The sequence below is a fragment of the Prunus avium genome, chromosome 8 (genome assembly GCF_965620075.1).
Source record: "Prunus avium chromosome 8, drPruAviu1.hap1.1, whole genome shotgun sequence".
In the NCBI taxonomy this organism is placed as follows: domain Eukaryota; kingdom Viridiplantae; phylum Streptophyta; class Magnoliopsida; order Rosales; family Rosaceae; genus Prunus; species Prunus avium.
Genome location: NC_142291.1, coordinates 34,607,171 through 34,631,465, shown reverse-complemented (window position 1 = coordinate 34,631,465; position 24,295 = coordinate 34,607,171). Strand labels below are relative to the sequence as shown.

Genomic DNA, 24,295 nt, shown 5'->3' with positions numbered 1-24,295 from the left:
CTAGCCTTAGCTAGGGAGTTAGTTCCCCATAATAAAAAAAAACTAAAAACAGAAATTAAAACTTAGAAAGATGGAGGGAAGAGAGAAAGCTCAAGAGTTGTGGAGCTTGGTGTCGTTTGAAGGCTTGTAGAGCTTTCTATTTATAGCCTTAAATCTCAACAACAACAATCACTAGGGAAATATTAAAATCTGAAATTCTTATCCCTATCAATGCAAAACCGTAGCCCATCTCTTCATTGTTTCTTCTTTTGGCATGGGTGTGGCACTTCATGTATTCTTTTCAATTCTTTTCTTCTTAGTTGCTGAAATTGGCACTTAGGTGACGAGGGGTAAATTAAATGACACAAACACAACCACAACAAGTTTCACACACTTTAGACCTTGACCAAAACACTTATGACTAATCAACTGCTAGTCATGAACAACCACAATCAAGAATACACACAGAGCATGCCACAATGTACCTGCAACCCTAGAAAAATACTAGTGACAACCTAGGCACTCAGAAGGACCCGTCAATCTAGGCATCCCCTGTGCTAGCAACAACTATGGTGGAAGTGTGTGAAAACATTATAATCAAGTAAATACCAAACAGCAAATAATGATGACTAGTCAACCACCAAGAACACAAACTCAGAAAAATTACAGATATGCAAACCAGATTTTGTTCACCCAGAAACCCACCATTGGGAAAAACTGGAGGTCATCAACCGACCAGGCAATCCACTAAGTAGAAAAAGATTCTTACAAAGGAATACAAGCAAGCTCAAGCAAAACCTAGATCTATTTAGGAAGATGAGCTATACCTCCTTTGTGCAATCTTCTTCTCCAACTTAGCAAAGCTTGAAGCTCAGTTTTTCATGGCAATGGCAGCTCCTTCTCCAGCTCGTTCATCCCATGGCACTAGCTTGCAAGCTCCAACTCAAACAGAAACCAAATTTGGATTCAAAGGAGAATGATCAATTTCTTCAAGAAACCATAGTCTTGAAGAAATCAATCTTGAATCTGACCTAGATATATATATGAGAGAGTGTTTGATCTAGCAAGATGAGGTTTTCATATTTCAAATGCAGTTTTCAAAAAATCAATTTGGAAAACTCAAAGATGAAAAATATGAAGGTTTGCTCTTGAGGAAGAAGAGATAGTTTCCAAGGAAACTTTCCAAAACTTGCCTACAAAAGTGATGGCCACCAAATGAAGAATTGTTTGGCTTTTACACACAAAAATTCCCTAGGTCAGAATCGACACATGGCAACAGAGAGAGAAGATAGAATAGGACAAAAAAACATGGGTAGGATCCAGCTGGAACAGTGAGCTGGAATTCCTACTAAAAGGATGACTAGTCATAATCTTCAGAAGTTAGAAAATGCAATGCAAAATTTACCTTTTGTCAAACCCATTGTTGTCCATCATAATGTAGCCAATTAAGCATACCTAGAGATGTAATTCTTAATCTAGACTAGAGCTTGAGAAAATACAATGATTGTCCTATTACAAAATGGTCAAGGGAAGCCAAAAGAAATACTCAAAATGCATACATTAACAGTTGCTCCATCCATTGCTATTTTCCTTTCTTTTATGCCTTGGTGTGGCACTTCAACACTTTATTATGCACTTCAATACTTTCCTTCTTCTCTTTGTCAGGTGGTACATCATTGTGCATGCATTTTATATTTCTTCTTTTAGCATGGGGGTCTGGCTCTTTATTTGCTGCCAACTCATGTGCTGCTAGTCTTTGTTGCTAGCTAATAAAGTTCTTTTGCTGCTGCACATGTGTTGCTGGAAAAACGAATTCTTCTGAACCAGGCTTGGTGTAGGAAGGCCTGAGATTTCAATATGTATCCAATGGGGCTCAAATTTGGATATGTTATAATAGACACCCATTGGAACAACTTTCATGAAGAATGCATTCCCATCTGAGCAGTAAAAATGTGTGTTTTGGGGCTTGCAAGCTGACTGCCGAAAATGGACTGGAGTTTGGGGTTCATTTCTTTTCTCTCCTTGGGCTGCTGCACAAGAAATAGCTACCTCATAGAAAATTCAACTGAATTAGCCTTTATTTCAATGAAGTGCAAATGGATTTGTAAAATGCAATGTAACATTCTAATTGGTTCAAAATTCATTGAAACAAAGTACTAACAAATATAGATTAGGGATAGAAATTGTAATAATTATGTGTTTATCAGCTATATTGATCTGCTCAAAGAAAACCAGCTATTTCTATGGGTAATTTTCCCTCTATGAAATCAAGTAATTATGTTATGAAAAGAAAAAACTAAGCAGAAATTAATGCAGCACAGGAAGAAACTAAGCAGAAGTAAATGGGTTTTTGATTTGCTGAACAAGCATAATGCAATTGACAAACAGTGAGTTGGAAATTGAACAAGCATAACGCAATTGACAAACCGTGAGTTGGAAATTGAACAAAAATAATACTTGTTTGATGCTTATGTAACTTGTTTGATGCTAAAGCTTATGTAACTTGTTTGATGCTAAAGCTTATGTAACTTGTTTGATGCTATAAACGTATTATATAATGATGTCAAATATGATCGTGTATTGTTGTATGTGAATGGATTGAATGAGTTAATTTGAAAGGAAGTGATCATAAGATGGAAAGGGCACTGATAGATTGGGTCGCCTAGGAGGAAAAGGAAATAACACAATTGACAAACAGTGCGTTGGAAATTGAATAAACATAATGCAATTGACAAACAGGGAGTTCTAAATTGAACAAGTATAATGCAATTGACAAACCGTCTGTTTGAAATTGCAAACGTGCATGCATGCTGTTTGGTTCATTTTTACACATGATTTTTCATGTTATTCACCTATTATTTTGAGTTAGTTCTTGACATTTTATAGCTTTTTACTTCCTTTTTGTGTTTTCTTAGATTTTACCTTGGTTAGAATAAAAATGAGCTAAAAATGCATTATTGGTTATAAATTCTGTTTTTGTTCATTTTCGTAGGTCAACTTCTTGGCCTAGGATCAACATGCTCTGGTGCTCGGATGAGGTGAAGATCTTCATGAAACTTGTTCCAATGGATGTTGGCTACAACATATCCAAATTTGAGCTCCATTGGACAAGTATTGCCTATCCAACCAATACAGCATGTTACCACAGCTCTGGAAATTCGAAATTGGCCAGCTTTTACCTCCATTGTGTCATCTTGATTCTTCTTGTTACCATAACACTTGGTAACAAGAAATTACCTTAGTAAATGAGATATTTTCTGAAGCAATTGGCATCTTTGTGAAGACAAGGCTTCATCATGGCAAAGGGGACAAGGGCAAAGGCTTTAACTAAAGCATGAGTTTTATATTATATCTTTGAGCTGGAATTGATGGGCAAAAGGCACATGGGAGTGCAATCTGAAGTGGGAAAGGCTTTTGAATGTGGGTAATTTTATGAGGCTATTATTCTACACATTGGGAGCAGGTTTTGGAGAGCTTGGACCAAGAGAGGAAGGAGAGGTGCAGCAAGGAAAGAAGCAAAGGAAGACTTCCACCATTGAAGACTTCAAGCTTTCATCATTTCCAAATCTGTAAACTCTTTCTAGTTATATTTCGAATTTGTGTTTGAAATGATTATGAGGAACTAAACTCCATAGCTAGGGCTTAGGTTGAAGCCCTAAACATCATTACCTTATTGTTTTGATGCTTGAGTGTATGAATTTCTAGATATTGTTGATGAATTCTAATTCACCAAATTAATCTATCCTTGATGTGTGTTTTTCCTTGGTTGGCCATCTTTGAAAGCATGCTTCTTGAGATTGTTGGGATTATGTGTATCTTCATGTTATCCTAAGCAATAAATGGATGAAGTAAGAATCATCCATGTGAATTGGTTTCTTGAATACCTAATGTAAACACCATGCTATTAGGATTCTTGTGATGTTCATATTCTCTTTGAGCTTAATGAGTTTTTCTTGTAATTGAATCAAAGTACTAAGCACACCTAGATTCGGTTATAGGGAAGGCACAAGCATTGTAGCACTAGTACTGCACTTTACGTATATTAGAGAGAATCAATGCGTCTTGAGCCACTAGTACTAGTCTTGATTGTGAACATCTTCATCAACACATTTAGACTTCATCACTTGAGTATCCATGAACATGGGTAGAATTATTTAGGGTGGATTCCGAAACCCTAGTGTTTGTTACTTGGTACTTTCACTTTTTGATAATTCATCTCTGCCATTCTCATTTCATTTCAAAGTCCATTTACTTTCATGCAATAGAAATAGGTCACTTGAACCAAACCAAACCCCCCCCCCCCCCCCAAATGTGTGTGTGAGTTGTGTGTTTGACACGTTGTGTGTCTTGTTTACTGAATTTTATTTGTTTCCGTAATTGTTTTTGACTTTTGGTCCACGATGTGTTCTTCCATTTTCTGTGCTGAATCCAACCGTATAAAGAACGTGAATTTTGGACAAACGGTTGGAAAGTTATAGGTCAAAAACTGGACAAAGGTCGAAACTGAAAAACAGCGAAAACATCTCTGTGCAAAAACGACCGGTCGCTTTTACCTCACGACCGGTCGCTCATCACGCAAAAATTAAGTTTCGACTCTGTCCTAAAACGACCGGTCTCCCTGTTCATACGACCGGTCGCCAGACACTGTTCATGCACTATTCACGCACTGTTCACAAGTGATACAGTGGTGATAAAATGGTGATAGAAAATGTTGTTTGTGTTTTTCTTTAGTTTTCTTGTGTTGTTTCATTTCTTTTACACTTCTTTACTCATTTTTATTTCCATTTTGCATTTGTGCATTTGTGGTGTGTCAAATAAGTGTTCTTTACGTACTCAAATTAGAACTTATAGGAAGCCGACAAGTTCTTCGTGGGATCGACCCCGTACTTACATAATCTATACTTCATTAGATTCGTGCACTTGCGGGTATTTTTAATTGGTTGTTTGCACATTAATTTGTGTCCTTTTAGGAATGCAACACATGCCTATTTTCTTAACATTTGGCTTCGTTTTCCACGGGATTTCACTTCCCATTTACGATATTACAATAGGAAGGACTTGTATTACACTGTTGGACATTTGTGTTCCATTATATTATAAAATCAATTCTTAATCGTGTAATATCGTAATTTACAAAAAAAGGTCATGTAGTACAATATTAAGGTAAAGTGGAACATTCGGTAGTTAAATTAGGTCATTATACTTGTAAACACGGATGTTTACAATATTAAGGTCTCATATTACTCTGTTTTGAACAGCTGTGTTCCATAGAATTGTAAAACCTATCCGTAATCTTGTAATATCGTAATTTACAAGGATAAAGACATCTAGTACAATATTAAGGTAACTAGGGATATTAGGAAAGTAAATTGGGTCCTTATACGTGTAAACACAAATTTTTACATTATTAAGGTATTGTATTACTCTGTTTAGGACAGTTATGTTCCATATGATTGTAAAATGCATCCTTAATCTTGTAATATCGTAATTTACAAAGATAAAGACATGTAGTACAATATTAGGGTAAATGGAAACATTCGGATGGTAAATTGGGTCCTTATACTAAGGTCTTGGAAACTCGGATGTTTACAATACTAAGGTCTTGTATAACTCTTTTATGGATAGTTATGTTCCAGAACATTGTAAAACCCATCCTTAATCTTGTAATATCGTAATTTACAAAGAGAAGGACGTCTAGTACAATATTAAGGTAACTAGGGACATTAGGAAAGTAAATTGAGTCCTTATACGTGTAAACACAAACGTTTACTATATTAATGTCTTGTTTTACTCGGTTTTGGACAGTTATGTTCCATGTGATTGTAAAATGCATCCTTAATCTTGTAATATCGAAATTTACAAAGATAAAGACATGTAGTACAATATTAGGGTAAATGAGAATATTCGGATGGTAAATTGGGTCCTTATACTTGTAAACTTGGATGTTTACAATACTAAGGTCTTGTAATACTCTTTTATGGATAGTTATGTTCCAGAACATTATAAAACCCATCCTTAATCTTGTAATATCGTAATTTACAAAGAGAAGGACGTCTAGTACAATATTAAGGTAACTAGGGGCATTAGGAAAGTAAATTGAGTCCTTATATGTGTAAACACAAACGTTTACTATATTAAGGTCTTGTTTTACTTGGTTTTGGACAGTTATGTTCCATGTGATTGTAAAATGCATCCTTAATCTTGTAATATCGAAATTTACAAAGATAAAGACATGTAGTACAATATTAGGGTAAATGGGAACATTCGGATGGTAAATTAGGTCCTTATACTTGTAAACTCGGATGTTTACAATACTAAGGTCTTGTATTACTCTTTTATGGATAGCTATGTTCCAGAACATTGTAAAACCCATTCTTAATCTTGTAATATCGTAATTTACAAAGAGAAGCACGTCTAGTACAATATTAAGGTAACTAGGGATATTAGGAAAGTAAATTGAGTCCTTATACGTGTAAACACAAACTTTTACTATATTAAGGTCTTGTTTTACTCGGTTTTGGACAGTTATGTTCCATATGATTGTAAAATGCATCCTTAATCTTGTAATATCGTAATTTACAAAGACAAAGACATGTAGTACAATATTAGGGTAAATGGGAACATTCAGATGGTAAATTGGGTCCTTATACTTGTAAACTCGGATGTTTACAATACTAAGGTCTTGTATTACTCTTTTATGGATAGCTATGTTCTAGAGCATTGTAAAACCCATCCTTAATCTTGTAACATCGTAATTTACAAAGAGAAGGACGTCTAGTACAATATTAAGGTAACTAGGGGCATTAGGAAAGTAAATTGAGTCCTTATATGTGTAAACACAAACGTTTACTATATTAAGGTCTTGTTTTACTTGGTTTTGGACAGTTATGTTCCATGTGATTGTAAAATGCATCCTTAATCTTGTAATATCGAAATTTACAAAGATAAAGACATGTAGTACAATATTAGGGTAAATGAGAACATTCGGATGGTAAATTAGGTCCTTATACTTGTAAACTCGGATGTTTACAATACTAAGGTCTTGTATTACTCTTTTATGGATAGCTATGTTCCAGAACATTGTAAAACCCATTCTTAATCTTGTAATATCGTAATTTACAAAGAGAAGCACGTCTAGTACAATATTAAGGTAACTAGGGATATTAGGAAAGTAAATTGAGTCCTTATACGTGTAAACACAAACTTTTACTATATTAAGGTCTTGTTTTACTCGGTTTTGGACAGTTATGTTCCATATGATTGTAAAATGCATCCTTAATCTTGTAATATCGTAATTTACAAAGATAAAGACATGTAGTACAATATTAGGGTAAATGGGAACATTCAGATGGTAAATTGGGTCCTTATACTTGTAAACTCGGATGTTTACAATACTAAGGTCTTGTATTACTCTTTTATGGATAGCTATGTTCTAGAGCATTGTAAAACCCATCCTTAATCTTGTAACATCGTAATTTACAAAGAGAAGGACGTCTAGTACAATATTAAGGTAACTAGGGGCATTAGGAAAGTAAATTAAGTCCTTATACGTGTAAACACAAACGTTTACTATATTAAGGTCTTGTTTTACTCGATTTTGGACAGTTATGTTCTATGTGATTGTAAAATGCATCCTTAATCTTGTAATATCGAAATTTACAAAGATAAAGACATGTAGTACAATATTAGGGTAAATGGGAACATTCGGATGGTAAATTGGGTCCTTATACTTGTAAACTCGGATGTTTACAATACTAAGGTCTTGTATTACTCTTTTATGGATAGTTATGTTCCAGAACATTGTAAAACCCATCCTTAATCTTGTAATATTGTAATTTACAAAGAGAAGCACGTATAGTACAATATTAAGGTAACTAGGGACATTAGGAAAGTAAATTGAGTCCTTATACGTGTAAACACAAACTTTTACTATATTAAGGTCTTGTTTTACTCGGTTTTGGACAGTTATGTTCCATTTGATTGTAAAATGCATCCTTAATCCTTGTAAATGAGTATTTACAACATTATGGATTAGGTGAACCCTAATGTTGTAATCATGGTTCAAAAACTTGTAAACTGCTACCCAAATTTTGTAACTTATAAGTTTTAGGATCCTCTTACAATGTTAGGGTACTCTCATATCCAAACTACTGTAAATCACTATCCTATCATATGCCAATTGCCAAACAGGAAAGGCATAATTGCATGACCCTTATGCAATTGCATTTTCAAAATGTGGAAACTTGATAACTTGTATAACCGGTAACCAATTTTTAAAAAAATATGGGAGCATCATAAAGGACAAATGGTGCATGGGTGCACCTGGTGCACTATAGAAGGTGCCTTAGTTCATTTGGTTTGATGATGCAAGAACATCTAGCTGGCTTTCCAAGATTAAGTGGGGCCAGTTGCCAATGTGGCTTGCGGTTCTTGTTAGCTTGGGAATTTACTTTGTTTTTTTATTTGTTTTGTTCGATTATTCTGTTTTGTTTTGTCTGCTAGATGGTAGTTAGCTTTCTCTTTTATTTTACTTCATGATGGGTCATTATTATCTTAGTTATGTTCTGCATTGCCTGCAGAATGCAGTTTTTAGTTCTGTGAAAAAGTAAGCCGGATGATAGCCATTTTGGCCAAACTAAGTGCCACCTCTATTTTACTTTTAGAACTTATAATATTGTTACATTGCAACCAACAATTAGAGGCAGCTGAATTTGTTCATTAAGTGCCCAAGAAGTTAAAGTTAATTGTTTTATTTTAATGGAACGATAATGAACAAAGAAGTTACATTTGCACATCCCCTTAGTTTATTTTTCAAATCTGATAAACTAGCCAGACAAAGAGTTATGATGATCCATAAATTGATTTAGTTGCTGAACCATGTTAACTGCTGTTCCAGGAATGACAATGTTGAGAATTCTCTTGATAGCTACCGCAAAGCCTTTGACGTTGTTTACCTGGTGAGTTGAATGCCTTGAAAGGTTGTGTGGTTGCTTTGACTATTTTTGGTTTCCAAAGGATTAATGAGGTTGCTATGCAGCTATGCATGTATGTTTATCTATTTGGCGTTGTTAGATTATCTTTGTCCTTGGATAGTTGACCTGTTCAGCATTCAAACCCTGAACGATTCATTGTCTTTGGCCAAAGCTGACAGGATTTCCTACTTACTAAATATTGTGATAATGAATTATCTAAAGAAGGGAAATATAGCAAGAGTGTTTGAAAAAATTTGAAGACGTGGGAATAAAATGTGAGTATTACTAGGATAGAACTAGATGACGATACTTAACTTGTTGCATGGCTTCTTGCAGAATGATGCACCCATGTGGGGAGTTGTAAAGCTTGTTTCACAACTCTGTCCAAGTGATGGTCATTGAGTTGTAAATCTCTTACTATTAAATACTTGGAAGCTCATTCGCCAAAAATAAATCCTTCGAAGCTCCTGTCTGCTTTCTTTGATTAACATCCATAGATAGATTTGGTAAAGTGTTCCTTTCATCGGCAAAAGGTTTTCCAACATGTGGCCGCTTTTCTTCTTCTCCTAGGAATAGAAGAAATATATTTAATTGTTGGTCAATTTTAGACAACAAGAAGCATATTTCTATAATCTTCAATCTCTTGATGTCTAAGCTCTGCATTTGGAGCTAACATCTGTATATCTGCACTACTTTTGAGCTGAAACATTTGTCCACAAAATGCATGCCTCTGGAGCTGAAAGAAAATGGATGTACCAAAGAATTTGGATGTTAAATTTTCATCACTCATGTTGAATTGATTGTTTGTAGTGTTACAGTTTGAAATATGAAGGACTAAGAATAGCAAGGGAAACCTTATTTCTTTCTAGGTACTTGAAATTCTTCTAGTGCATAAGCTTTTTGGCTGAAGTGTTGCAACTTATTTTGGCCCCTTGATTTGAGTTCCTTTGTCTTTTAGTGAAATAATTTCAGAATGATATATTTATTTATTTGTAATAGCTGTTGGTGAAATTGACATTTGAAAGAGAATATGCTCACTGGTGACTTCTGAAATGGGATCATTATACTTGTAAAATTTACAAAGTCAACATTTTTTAGGACAAAGTCAACTGGGTATCTTATTATTTTTTCACCATAGATTCCTTCACTGTATTTCCAGTTTCAAAGTGCTAAATATTTGGTTGCTCAGAACTAAGCAATCATGAGCTAACTCCTCCCAAATATTAATATAATTGAATTAATGTTTGTATTTTTGGAAGAAAAAAAAATGTTTGTGAAGAAGACTTCGACGCTGATGGTAGGAGGAGAGTAAGAGATGTTCAAGACAGTGGTGATGAATCAGATAAAGATAAAGAAATATATGAAAGTGATAATGACGCTGCCACTTCAAGACCAACTCCTCTTATACCCACTGCAAGGCCTATTCCTAATAAGCAAATTGGAAATTCAAGTTCTGTGAATCAAAGACAAATTGGGGTGCAAGATCAATGAATTCAAGACCAACTCTTAATTTGCAAATGGGAGGTGCAAGTTCTGTGAACCCAAGGCATATGGGAGTTAGCATTAGGCCTCCACTATCGAGGCAAATGGGAGGTTCAAGTGCCCGATGAAACCCACCAAAAAAAGCAACAAACAGGAAAAATTCCTAGTCAACTGAAATTGCTTATTTTGGTTGTCGGCCAATATTTTGTGAACTGAAGTTGGCCTTTACTTTATAATGTAGTTTAATAGTTTCTGGTTGTTTGGCCAATATTTTGTGAACTTTATGTTAAAATCTGAAAATTATGGAGAGGATGGAGAGAATCACAGAATTTATTTTCTGGTTTCTTAAACTTGATTGCTTTGTATCACTTACAACAGGAATTTGTGCAAGAAGCAGGCTTGCTAACCAAGCTCAATATTAATTACAAGTAGGTAGATTGCAGCTGGTCTTGAGCTCCTAATCCTTGAGCCCCTAATCTTGGAGATTGCAGCAGCCTCCCAAAGTCAAGCCAACCACATTAATGCAGCCAACTTCTTTCATGCAACCAATCTACAACTGGTCTAGCTAACACTTCCCCTCAAGTTGGTGCGTAGATATTGTCAATGGCCAACTTGACCAATGAGTTGTTGAATACTTTGCTAGAAACTGCCTTTGTTAATATATCAGCCAACTAGTCTTCTAACTTGGCAAATGGGAGCCGAATTTCTTTGGCTTCAAGTTTCTGCTTAATGAAATGTTGATCCACTTCAACATGTTTAGTGCGATTGTGTTGAATTGGATTGTGTGCAATGGATATTGCCGCCTTGTTGTAACAATGCAAGTGCATTTCTGACGTAGGTGCATATCAAAGTTCTGTAAGCAATTTCTTTAATTACAAGTAGGTAGATTGCTAACCAAGCTCAATATTAATTACAATTAGGTAGATTGTAGCTGTTCTTGAGCTCCTAATCCTTGAGCCCCTAATCCTAGTGACTGCAGTAGCCTCCCAAAGTCAAGCCAGCCACATTAATGTAGCCAACCTCATTAATGCAGCCAACCTACAACTGGTCTAGCTAACACTTTCTTCTTTTGCTATACTGTGACATGCCTTTAATTCTTCTTTTGTTATCGGACAGCTTTTTTTGCTGCGAGTGTAAGAACCCTGTTTTGGGTATAATGCAATCAAATTTGACTATAAAAAAAAAAAGCACTCAAATGTTCATTGTGAAATAGCAATTAGATTTAACAATCATAATAGAAAGATACTAAATTCTTGGTTTTTTAAAATTTATTTATTAAGTTTATAGAAAAATACTTCATTAGAAAAGCCCCAGAAAGGCCAAAGGAGGAAATAAGACAGGAATAAATGATCCTGCATAAATACAAAACAGAACCACCAGGCGATAGCAACTAAAGCCAAAGCCAAAGCCAAAGAAAACCATAAGTAAAAGTACATAACACCAGCAAAGCCCTCCAACCATAGAAACAAGAACGGGTTGGTTTCACACTTTTGTACTTCATTTTCAAAGCAGCCACTATCTCCTTCAATTGCTATAGTTGATATAGTTGCTAAGTGGTGGTGGGTGTGAGGTGGAGAATGGCGGAGGGAGTTGAGAAAGGAGGAAGAGAAATTGGTTATAGCAAAAGAAGAAAGTGTTATCTAGACCAGTTGTAAGTTGGCTGCATTAATGAGGTTGGCTACATTAATGTGGTTGGCTTGACTTTGGGAGGCTACTGCAGTCTCCAGGATTAGGGGCTCAAGGATTAGGAGCTCAAGACCAGCTGCAATCTACCTACTTGTAATTAATTTATATCCCAAACGGCTATATATATAGAACCATGAGCACACATCTAAGCATCCACACAAGAAATGCAGTTCTTTACCAAACAAAACTTGAGCACAAATTTGTCAATGGATTCTTCCGTATCCGAGATGCTTCAATTGCCATCCTTTTTTGTCTTCTTAGCTTCTCTTTTCTTCTTATTGATGCTTTTCAAATATTGGAAGAAATCTCAAGCCAAAGGCCTGAGCAAGTTGCCTCCTGGGCCAAAGCAGCTGCCTATTATAGGGAACTTGCACCAGTTGATTGGTGCCCTACCACATCATGCTATCACTGACTTGTGCAACAAACATGGTCCTGTCATGAAACTGCAACTGGGGGAAATTTTTGCTGTGATCATTGCATCACCGGAAGCAGCCAAAGAGGTCTTGAAGACGAGCGAGATCATCTTCGCGCAAAGGCCGAAAATGTATGCAGTTGAAATAATGTCATATGATCTTTCAAACATCGTGTTTGCTCCTTACAATGAATACTGGAGACAACTGCGAAAGATAGCCGTGATGGAGCTCTTAAGCGCTAAACGTGTTCGATCGTTTAGATCGATAAGGGAAGAGGAGGTGTGGAATCTTGTTGAGTTCATCGCTGCCTCTGAGGGACATACCATAAATTTGAGTGACAAGATATACACCATGACAAATGATGTGATTTCTAGGGCAGCATTTGGTAACAAGTGCAAATACCAACATGAGTTTACATTATTGCTTGGGGAAATTGTACTTGTTGTTGGAGGCTTTAGCATCGTTGACTTGTACCCTTCTCTTACATTTCTTCGTTCCATGAGTGGGATGAAGTCTGCATTGATGAAAATGCAGAAAAAATTTGACGAGATTCTTCAAGATATTGTGCTGGAGCATAAGATGAAAAGAGAAGCTACTAGAAAAGGCTTTGGTAGGCTTGGTGAAGATGAGGAAGATCTGGTTGACACGCTTCTGAATTATGAGGAGGATAATAAGCATGAGTTTCATTTGACAATCGATCAAATCAAAGACATCACTATGGTACCATCTCTGCACTCCAGCACTAATTGTTTTTATTGGGTAGTGGGCTTGTACCTATACTAGTGATTTGCACCCTAAACTTCTACCTAATTTTCAATTAACCCCCTATCCTTTTTTTCAGAAAATTAAGGATATGAACTTTTGTTTTTCGCCAATTTCCCCCCTCCGTCTAAATCCACAATATTTCATCCAATTTGCCGTTAAAAATGAGGGCAAAATGGTCATTTTGTAATTTAAAAATAATTAAAAATTAAAAATTAAAATACTCCAGCAACAGAAACAAAAACAAAAAATCATTCCATATCTGTGGTGGTGGGCTTGGGTAAACGTGGTTGCTGATGACCTTGTTGGCGGCAGTCTAGGGGTGGATCTTGTATAGGCATCCCAACTAAGAGTGCAAACTCAGAACCAAAAAAATAAAAATTAGATAAAGCTTAAAAAAACCAAACCATAACAATACAAATAAAACTCTAAGAGCATCCACAGTGGGGGGGTGTAAATTCGGGAGTGTAAAGCCACTTTTACATCCCCTTTACACCTCCGGGGGGTGTAAATATGTTTTTTGCTCCAGTGGGGGGGTGTAAATTTAGGGGTGTAGCCGTGGGTCCTAGCCTTTTATGTTGACTTTTCTTCATTTTTCTTCTCTTTTCTCGGGTGGGTCCCGCCTGCAAGGGATGTAAAAATGGATGTAAATATACATTTTATTTTACATCCCCATGGTGGTGATGTATATTTACATTCATTTACATCTCACCATTGGAGACGATTCCGGTGACTCAGGGTGTATATTTAACATACACCCCCATATACACCCCCCCCACTGTGGATGCTCTAACAATACAAAAGCCCTAAAGTTACTTTTTAATATATACTAAGAAAACCTAATATTATTGTACAAGCATATAATTCATTGCAACTTCACAATGATTTCAGGATATATTTTCAGCAGGAAGTGAGACTTCAGCAACAGCAATGGAATGGGCAATGTCAGAGCTTCTGAAAAACCCTAGAGTAATGAAGAAAGCGCAATTGGAGGTGCGACAAGTATTCGAAGGAAAAAACAAAATCGAAGAGGAAGATGTTCAAAAGCTACATTACTTGAAATTAGTCATGAAGGAAACTTTTCGGTTGCACCCTCCGGTTCCTATAATCCCGAGAGAGGCAAGGGAAAGATGTGAAATTGGTGGATATACAATACCAGCCAAGGCCAAAATCCTCATCAATGCCTATGCAATAGGGAGAGATCCAAAACTTTGGGATGATCCTGAATGCTTTCAACCAGAGCGCTTTGAAGGTTCTTCCATCGACTTTAAAGGCAACAATTTTGAATTGCTTCCATTTGGTGCAGGAAGGAGGATGTGTCCAGCCATCTCATTTGCTACTACAGACATTGAGCTTGGACTTGCTCAACTATTGTACCACTTTAACTGGAACCTTCCAAATGGGACTAAACTAGAGGCCCTCGACATGGCTGAGAATATTGGAATAACGGCTAGAAGAAAGAACAATTTGCATTTGATTGCCACTACTTATATTCCTTTCAACAAATGAGACACTATCTAAAAGAATGATGTAATAAATAGAAGAATGATGTAATCTTCTTTATCTTGTCCAAAGTATCAACTTATGTGATCCCCAAAGAGGAAAGTACAAACCTATTTGGTTAGAATTAAGAAATCAAATTGATGATCGGTTGCATAAGCCAAATTGTGGGGTAAGCGAGTTAATTTTTTAAGGCTAATAATTGAAAAGCCGTTTGTATTTTACTAATTCTATATCTGTATATAGAACAATAACCACATCTAGCCGTTTGCATCCACAACAGAGTTGGAGTTCTTTCCAATAAAAAGAGTGCTGCTATTTCCACCCACCTGTCCTATTTTCCCACCGGGTTAATTACTGTAGACGTCCGTGAACTATGGCCCCATTTGCAATTGGGTCCGTGAACTAAATTTTGTGGCAATTTAGTCCTTTAATTAGACAATAGTTGCAATTGGGTCCTACCGTCCAACTCTGTCAATTTGTCCGTCAAAATGAGGGGTAAAAACGTCCTTTCGAGTCTGAAGAAAAAAAACTGAAAAAAAATAATTAAAATTAAAATAAATAAACTTAAAAATATATATATAAAAAAATCCCTCTCTTTCGCTCGGTCTCTCCCTCTTTCGCTCAAACTCGAACCAAAACCTGCACTTTGTTCTATCTTCGCAGGCCAATTTCTAATTGTTCACTCTTTGGAGTCAAATTTGACAATTCAAGCCGAGCTTGGCTCCATATTTCGCCGATTTGGGGTGGGGGCTTTGTTGGGGTTCTGGGTTCGTTGGGGGGTGGATGATTTTTTTTTGTTTTTTGACAATTCAAGCCGATCACGGCACCCATACTGCCTCTGAAACATACATTTCACTAGTTCAGAACTTCAGGTCATATTGGAAAGAAAAGGAGAAGAATCCCTCTCTCTTTCGCTCTGTCTCTCCCTCTCTCTCGCAACCCAACCCCCACCTCCTAAACCCATCTCAATCTTCATCTATAACGTCCAGAAAATCAATTACCCAACAAATATCAAACTTGAAATTTCAATACCCACATCAAATCTCAGCTCCAAATAGTTGAAACTTTATACTTTCAACCAAATCAAATACACCCAGCATGGCTACAACCCACATGAGTTTATGAGGTAAGTGACTGTGAAATTGTTTTGGGTTGGTGAGATTTCGGTGGTGATGTGAGGGTTTTAGGTCCCCAACCACAAAGCTTCTAGTTTTGCAAGCCAAGTGTGACTAGGTGTCGGGTCGAATCTCGGCAGTGGCGTTAGGGCTGTGCATGGTGTTGGCATGCCAGCCGAGGTTGTTTGTGGCGGATGTGGGATTGGGGGCGGCGGCGTTGCTGGAAGAGCGGCAATGGAGGAGCTGAGGCTTAAAGATTTGGTGGGGGAAATGGTTAAAGGTTTGGGGGGGTGGAGATTGGGGATTTAGGTTTGAGGGTTTAGGAATAGGGGTTTCTGAAAGGTTGAAGTCGGGAGGGGATTTGGGATTGAAGGGTTAAATGAAATCTGTTCTATTTTTTCAAAAAAAAGACCTGGACCAAAACGACGTCATTTTGGCCAGGTCTTTTACCAAAAAAATTCATTGGGCCTGCACCAAAACGACGCCGTTTTGGCCAGCATGTTTTTTTATAAAAAAAAAGACAGAAGCGCTGGGCAGCTTCTTCTTCCTCAGACAGAGGCTTCTTCTTCCTCAGATAGAGCCTTCTCCTTCAGCCATTCATGGGGTCACACAGCCATTGAAGGGAGGCGTTCATCCCAGAGGGCTGCTGGATGTGGTGAACAACAAGCTGATTTTGTTGGGTTTTTTGGTGAGAAAAAACAAAACCCATTAGTCAAAATCAAATTTTGGATTTTCTTTTTCTTTTTAATCAGAAAAGGAGGTTAAAGAACCCCCAATCTGCAAATGAATGTTTATTATGAGGTTGCGCACCATCCGATCTGCAAATGAAGCTGGCCATCGTGAGGTTTACAACAAAACACAGAGCTGACCATCGTGAAAACTCCAATATACCCCTCACAACAAGAGCACGTGCCGTTCACATGGTCAAACTCGACGGATTCTGTTACAGCATGACCCAATTGCAACTATTGTCTAATTAAAGGACTAAATTGCCACAAAATTTAGTTCACGGACCCAATTGCAAATGGGGCCATAGTTCACAGACGTCTACAGTAATTAACCCTTTCCCACCCACCTTATCTTTCCACCCACAACATAAATTTTAAAAAATACAATCTTATTTTTCCACCCACCATTATTCCTAAAATACCCCCTATTTCAGTGTTTTCTGAATACACGGAATGCATCCCAGCTACGCCAGCTCTCTCTCTTGACAACTAAGAAAACCACCATGAACAACACCCATCTCCTAGGACTCAGAAAAAATTAGGACCAACTCCAATGAAAACCAGCACGAACTCTTTTCACTTTTCTCTTTCCACATCATCGCAATTCTTTGGTGGAATAGCAGATTTGACATGCAGATTGAGAACTTATTATCCCTCTATTTCATTGCTTTGTTTTTGCCGAAAAAGACCAGAAAATTTATCAGAGAATTGAGAGGCACTATAAATCTAGAGATTGCGACCAACAAAACTCACCACCAAATTAGGCGGTGCAAGTTGGATATCACTGTGAAGCTTTGATAATGATAAAAAAGAAGAAAAGAAAAAAGGTTTCCTCTAAGACCCGAGTTGTTTAGACGGAGAAAGTGAACAGAGAGAAGATGAGACTTTCTTAATTTGTTTGGTTCAATTTTCTTTTACTGTTATTAATTATTGAAACGTGAAATTTTTTTGTTGGCCGGTTATGCATAGGGGAAAAAATGTACGATTTCTTCTTTAATTTCTTATTCTTCTTTTTGTCAAACCCTAGAATAGATGGGATGTGTTAGTTGAGTTTTTTTTCTTAAGTCCTTAAAAGTCATTGTACAAATGAGTAAATTATTTTTAAAATTTTGAAGATAAGGTGGGTGGGGAAATAGGACAAGGGGGTGGAAATAGCAGCACTCAATAAAAATAATACAAGTTTAATTCGGATATGCTATTAGTTTTAGGTTTAAACTAAACCTATTTGAATTATTACGTTACATTTCGAGGGTTAAAATGAAGGAAACCAGACCATGCACACTCCTAATTTAAAGAAATACCTTATAAAAACTATAATGGGTTTACGATGCCCTAATGCGAAGATTGATTATTATTAGTTGTACATAACACGTACATCAACATCAACCGTCTATTTTGTTGTACACATGACATATATATTATAACCTCTAGATTAGACTTCAGAATACAACTGATAATCTAAACTATAATGGGAGGAGGTTTCATCTCACAACCAATCAAATCAAAGCAGTCGCCATGGCAAGACCTGTATACAGTCAAACAATAAAACCTTTTTATCGTACAACAGCATAATCCATTGTAACTTCACCATGTTTTCTGGACATTTACTCTGCAGGCAGTGAATCTTCAGCAACAACAATCGAATGGGCAATGTCAGAGCTACTAAGAAACCCGAGAGTAATGGAGAAGGCACAATCCGAGGTGTGACAAGCATTCAAGGGAAAGAACAAAATTGAAGAGGAAGACGTTCAAAAGCTAGATTACTTGAAACTAGTCATCAAAGAAACATTTCGACTACACCCTTCGGGTCCTTTCATCCCAAGAGAAGAAAAGGAAAGATGCAAAATTAGTGGATATATAATAGCAGCTAAGGCCAAAATCCTTGTCAATGCATAGGCAATAGGGAGAGATCCAAAAAATTGGGCTGATCCGGAATGCTTTCAACCAGAACGTTTTGAAGGTTAGGCTTCAAAGGGAACAGTTCCGAGCTGCTCCCATTTGTGCAGGTACAGGATTTGTCCAGGCATCTCATTTGCTACTTCAAACATTGGACTTGCTCAACTCTTGTACCGCTTCAACTGGAAACTTCCAAATGATACTAAATCAGAAGCCCTTGACATGGCTGAGAATTTTGGAATCACAGAGAGAAGAAGAAACAATCTGCATGTGATCGCCACCACACATATTCCTTTCCATAAATGAGACAAGCGATATTGGGGGTATCGAAGCTAGGACCTCAGATGCAGGGGTATGTCTTAACCACTTCAGCTACAAGCCCCTTGCTCTGTATGCACCTTCATTAGTATATGCAATATTAGAAAACATTTATTACTTGGCTTATTATCAAAAAACGTCCCTAAGGTTTACGAAACTATCAGATTGCATCCTTAATGTTTTTTTTGTGTCATTCATGATCCTCAAGGTTAGTATGTGTGATCACAAATGGTCCCTGCTGTTAGGTTCCGTCAAAAACTCTGTTAGTTTGCTGATGTGGCATATATATGTATCACAAAACATCCCTGAGGTTCACGCACCTATCACAAATGGTCCCTGCAAATTTTTTTAATTTAAAATTCATAAAATTTTGGATTTCTTTTTTAAATCTTATGAATTTTAAATTATTTTAAAATATATATTGTATTTTAAATGCACATGACACTATATTATTGTAGATGTGGGCTCCACATAAATGGTCCTCAAGGTTAAAATCCATCTATAAATGATTTTTTCATTTTTAAATTTTATGAATTTTAAATTATTTTTAAAATACTTCATTAGTTTGTTGATGTGGCATATATGTGGAGTCCACATCTTCAAAAATATAGTGCCATATGTATTTAAAATACAATATATATTTTTAAATAATATAAAAAAGAAAACCAAAATTTTATGAATTTTAAATTAAAAAATTAAAAAATTTCGCAGGACCATTTGTGATAGATGTGTGAACCTCAAGGATGTTTTGTGATATATATACATGCCATGCCAGCAAACTAATAGAGTTTTTGACGGAACCTAACGGCAGGGACCATTTGTGATCACACATACTAACCTTGAGGACCATGAATGACACAAAAAAACATTAAGGATGCAATCTGATAGTTTCGTAAACCTTAGGGACGTTTTGTGATAATAAGCCTTTATTACTTAGCATTGATGTTCTTGTACACGAGAAGTTATTGCTCATAATAATAAACAAAGAAATAATGTGTTATCAGTTCTCTATTTACATTGAGCTCTCATTCTTGATTCATTAAAAGAAACCTCAGGGTAATAACAATTGCTGGAAACTATGTAAAGTCATTATGCAACTGCCAATGCCATTTTCATTGCTGGTGCAGCAGCTGCTGTTTGTTTTACAGAATATTCATCCATTGACTGCAAGAGCTTGGTACAATGGAATTCAATTTGTAGCGATGATGAAGAGGTGTTGATGCCATCAAACCCTTCTTAAGATCCGCCAGCAATTCCCTTATACGGATAGCAGCCAAAAAGCTCTTAATATAATCTTTGCAATTTTCTCTTCCTTTGCATACAACCTCCTCTTTCACATCACTGTTTTCAAAATCTTTCTGGCTCGATACAAGAGCCCCTTCAGCTTTAGTTTCCTTACAGTTGTTCGGTCGCACCTGATTTCCAGATTTCTCATCTGATGCGTTAGCCTCACTCGGTAATCTTTGGATTGTTGTGTCTTTGTCAAATTTCAGGATATATAGGCCTGGTTGCAACCTTCATACAACCTCTCCCCTACTGTGTCAATTATGTAAAAAGCATCCTGCTCTACCTTTAGTATGAAGAAATGGTCGTTCCAACTCACAATGTAGACCAGAGGTTCACTATTGCATGCACATTCTGATGCAGATTGACTGATCTCATCCCATATGCTATCGAAGGACATGGCACCCTGAAGGAAGTCAAAATCCCTGTGTTCTAGTTCTTCAGGATGGAAGAATCCTATGAAAGACTTCTCTAGAACTACAGACAGAGGACGAATTTTAGCTTGAAGGATGGTCTCAAGATCAAAGTGCGTATCAGGGAAACGCTCTATGTAGGCCTCGTTATCTTATCACAGAGAGTTCTCCACTCTGATGATCCACCTCTAATGAGACTATCACATTCACACTTGATAGGCATCTCATTTCTGTTGGATTTCAACCAATCTGCAATGACTGCAACCAGGGCCGTGCATGCACTCTCTCCAGCAGCACATTCACTCCGCTGATCAATTGAAGTAAAAAATACATGAGTTTGAAGCTTCATATGTCCTTCACGGCTTATCACTTCCTTATGCTCCCAAATGCCAACAGAAAAATTCTCATCTCCGAATTCAGATATGGAACTTTCTGTGTGATGTGATTTCCAAAGTAAAAAGAAAAGTTTTAAAAAATCAATACAGAAATGAAGACAAGCAAAAACATGTACAGAAAACAACAGTGAGAGGTTGCATACGTACCCCAAAACTGGATTCATCAGAGGAACTAAGCTGCCTGCGATCAAAATCAATATCATCTCCATAATGTTTCTTCAGTAGAGACTCCCCTTTGGCTTTGGGAGATCTGAAGCTCAATTTCCTCTTCTTCCATGGTAGGATTCCTCCCTTGCATCATCATCAAGTGAATCTGTGTCAAATGGATAGTTGGACGCAGCATCTTCACTTCTAGCAGAACTCCTGCTATCACTGCTATCTTCCTCGACACATGCCTTCTTTGATTTACCAAATGAAACATAATCCCTAAGGATTTTCACCTTTCTTAGTCCTGCTTTAAGAGGAGACAACTCATCCTTTTCTGTGGAAATAGCTTCGTCAGAAAGCAATGATCTCGGCACTGTCTTAGAAAGTTCTTGAGTGGCTCTCATTTCCAATATGCTCAGAGATATCTGCGGTTATCAAGGAACTTAACATAAGACAAATTATTCAAATTTAGAAAAGGCAAAACGTACCTAACCTGGCAAAGAGACGTGACAAAAGGGGATGACATAGAAGTTTAATTTAAACATAGGCAGTACATACAGAAAGTGATGGCTTAGACTCTGAGGCCACAACAAGAACATTAAGAGGAATGTTGAGTCCAAGTTCCTTCTCCTCAGACACCGAAGCATACTGCGCTAGGTTCAATGATGCAGTTCCATAAACACCGACTCTGTTTCTCAAGAAATCACATGATGGATGAGGCAATGGTTAATGACAAACCTTAAACAAAAGAATCGTACAAACAAACAAATACAACATCACAATATGATCAATCTCAAAAAGGAAAAAGAGACAACCGAGCTACAAAAAATTTCCTGCTGCTACCGAAAAAACAGAACAAAAGAAGAAAAAAAAAAAACAAGAAGATGAATTGAAAGGCAGAGAGACTCACATCGAAGACTGTAAATGAAAGCTCCCAAGCGTAAAACATACCCTCTTTATAACCAGAAAAACTGCACAAACTCCTAAACTCCTCTTGCAATTCCACCACCCCATCATCTCTAATTCCACCTTCTTTGGTGAAATTCCTCTTCACAGATCGTCTCAAAGACCCCAAAGCCTTACCCTTCTGGCCCTTCCATTTAACCTCAACCAAAGCTCTTCTCTCACCCTCAAATTGAGTTTTATCCAATCCCTCAAGCCTGCCTGCAACAATAACTACCTCAAATTTCTTGGTGGAAATTGGTGGCCAAGGTGGCCACCTCATCATCTTCACCACTCTTGCCTACTTGGATGCCAATATATACCAAGGATTAGGCTAAAACATGACAAATGGATATAAACAAAAAGAGTCTACATTGGGTGGTAGAATTTGAAATTTAAAGAAATGGGTAATGAAGATTAAACAGAGAGATTGAAATTTGAAATATAAAATGGAGTTTCGGGATGAGAATTGGAAATGGGTTTTGAATTTGTTTAGGATTGGGATGAAGGAAATTGGCAGAAACTGAAAGAGACAAATAAAAGAAGTGCAATGGAGTTAGAATTTAAATGCACTTCTATGGTTGGAATTTGCCGTCTGTGGAATGGACAAAATAACTATAGGGAGAGTGAGAGGGAGGGATGCCGGCAGTCCTAAGAACCAATGTCCCTTTTTCTACTTGGAATTCAAGTGGAATTGCACAAGGTGTCCTTCAACTAGTGCATATTTCTTGATAAAAAAAAAAAAAACTAGTGCATATTTCTACTTTTACCTCTGGTATCTGTTCCCGCCCAAGTGGAACCAACGTCTCTTTAATATTTTTTTAGGTTTTTTTTTTTTAACAATTCAAGTTAACAGTGTTATTTATAGTTAAGTGATTGGACACATGGAGAAATTAGACAGGTGACATAAAGGACAGAAAAACTTGCATGGCACGGGTATGCCCAGGTAAGCATTCCACCTAAGTATCCCCAACCCAATTATCTTTTGACACGTGTCAACCACTTAACATTTTAAAGAAAATTTGGTTAGACCAATAGTCAAGCCATTCTCTTCCCCATCGCAGCTAGGGCTGTCAATGGGTCGTGTCGTGTCGGGTTCGTGTCGTGTCAAACTTTTAAACGTGTCAAGAAACCCCAACCCAAACACGACCCATTTATTAATCGTGTCAGGAAATGCAAACCCAAACCCAACCTGTTTATAAACAGGTTGACACGACACGACCCATTTGTAACCCGTTTATTAAACAGGTCGTGTCATGGGTCGTGTAAACCCGTTTACTACCTGCCAACCCGCGAAAAAAATTAAAGAAATTGAACCTTCAGCACACCCAATGTGTTTTGAACCCCAACCAATTCCACCCCACTCCTTGCTCCTTATCCATCTTGGTGTTGATAACTTTGTGATTATATGTTACAACATTTGATATTTATAATGTCTTTACAAACTGATGAGCACTTAATTATTACATTTTTATCCATAAATTATATTTGTTAATTATTACATCTTTAGAAAAAATAAGCACATTTCCCAAACTTAAAATAAAATAATTAAAAAAAAACAAAAACTGGAAAGGATACGTAAAACACAAAGCACCAGATTCTTATGCCAGTAATCTTATGCCCAAATTTGTAGCGGAGACTGCTTGGAGAACAGTTAAATCATGAGACTCCTCCACCGCGGCCTTGTCTGACCTCTGTGCCACGTCCAGATGATCTGCCGGTGTGAGTCTACTAACAGTTATGCCTCCTGGCAGCACTACTCTTTTTGGCATTGCCTCAGCAAAGTTTGAGGCTGAGCCATGATGAAAGGAGGAGTTTGGGAAGATAGGGTTTGGAGGAGCGCCTACCTGAACATTCGGTGGTGCAAGTGATAACTCAATGTTGAGATCATCAATGAGCTTAGATGAGGATGCCATTGTTTTGTTTATGGATTTTTTTTTATGGTTTTCCTTGAGTTTTCAAGAAGAAATGAGGGGTAATCCTACACTTCACTGATGAATGGTTTAAATAGACATCTACTAATGAGGGAGCCGACATCCACTTCGGATCCCCAGATTGCTATCCAACCGTTTGCCCTCTTTTTTTTCTCGGATCCCTTCCCTTTCTACTTTCACCTTACTTTTCTTGATTTACCTCCGCATTTTCTGGTGTTTTATGTTTTTACCCGTTACTTTCATTTTCTGGTGCTTTGTGTTTTACGTATCCTTTCCAGTTTTTGTTTTTTTAATTATTTTATTTTAAGTTTGGGAAATGTGCTTAT

The 24,295-nt window shown here is 37.0% G+C and overlaps 1 protein-coding gene and 1 pseudogene across 1 annotated transcript; one reads left to right on the top strand and one right to left on the bottom strand.

Moving 5' to 3' along the window:
* The first annotated feature begins 12,258 nt into the window (after nucleotides 1-12,258).
* On the top strand, nucleotides 12,259-15,022 carry LOC110754656 (melianol synthase CYP71BQ17). Its single transcript, XM_088244912.1, has 2 exons — nucleotides 12,259-13,252; nucleotides 14,186-15,022. The coding sequence occupies exons 1-2, from the start codon at nucleotides 12,284-12,286 to the stop codon at nucleotides 14,801-14,803; spliced, it is 1,587 nt and encodes a 528-aa protein (XP_088101038.1). The 5' UTR covers nucleotides 12,259-12,283; the 3' UTR covers nucleotides 14,804-15,022.
* A 4,897-nt stretch (nucleotides 15,023-19,919) lies between these two features.
* On the bottom strand, nucleotides 19,920-23,951 carry LOC110754694 (uncharacterized; annotated as a pseudogene).
* Between the last annotated feature and the right edge of the window lie 344 nt (nucleotides 23,952-24,295).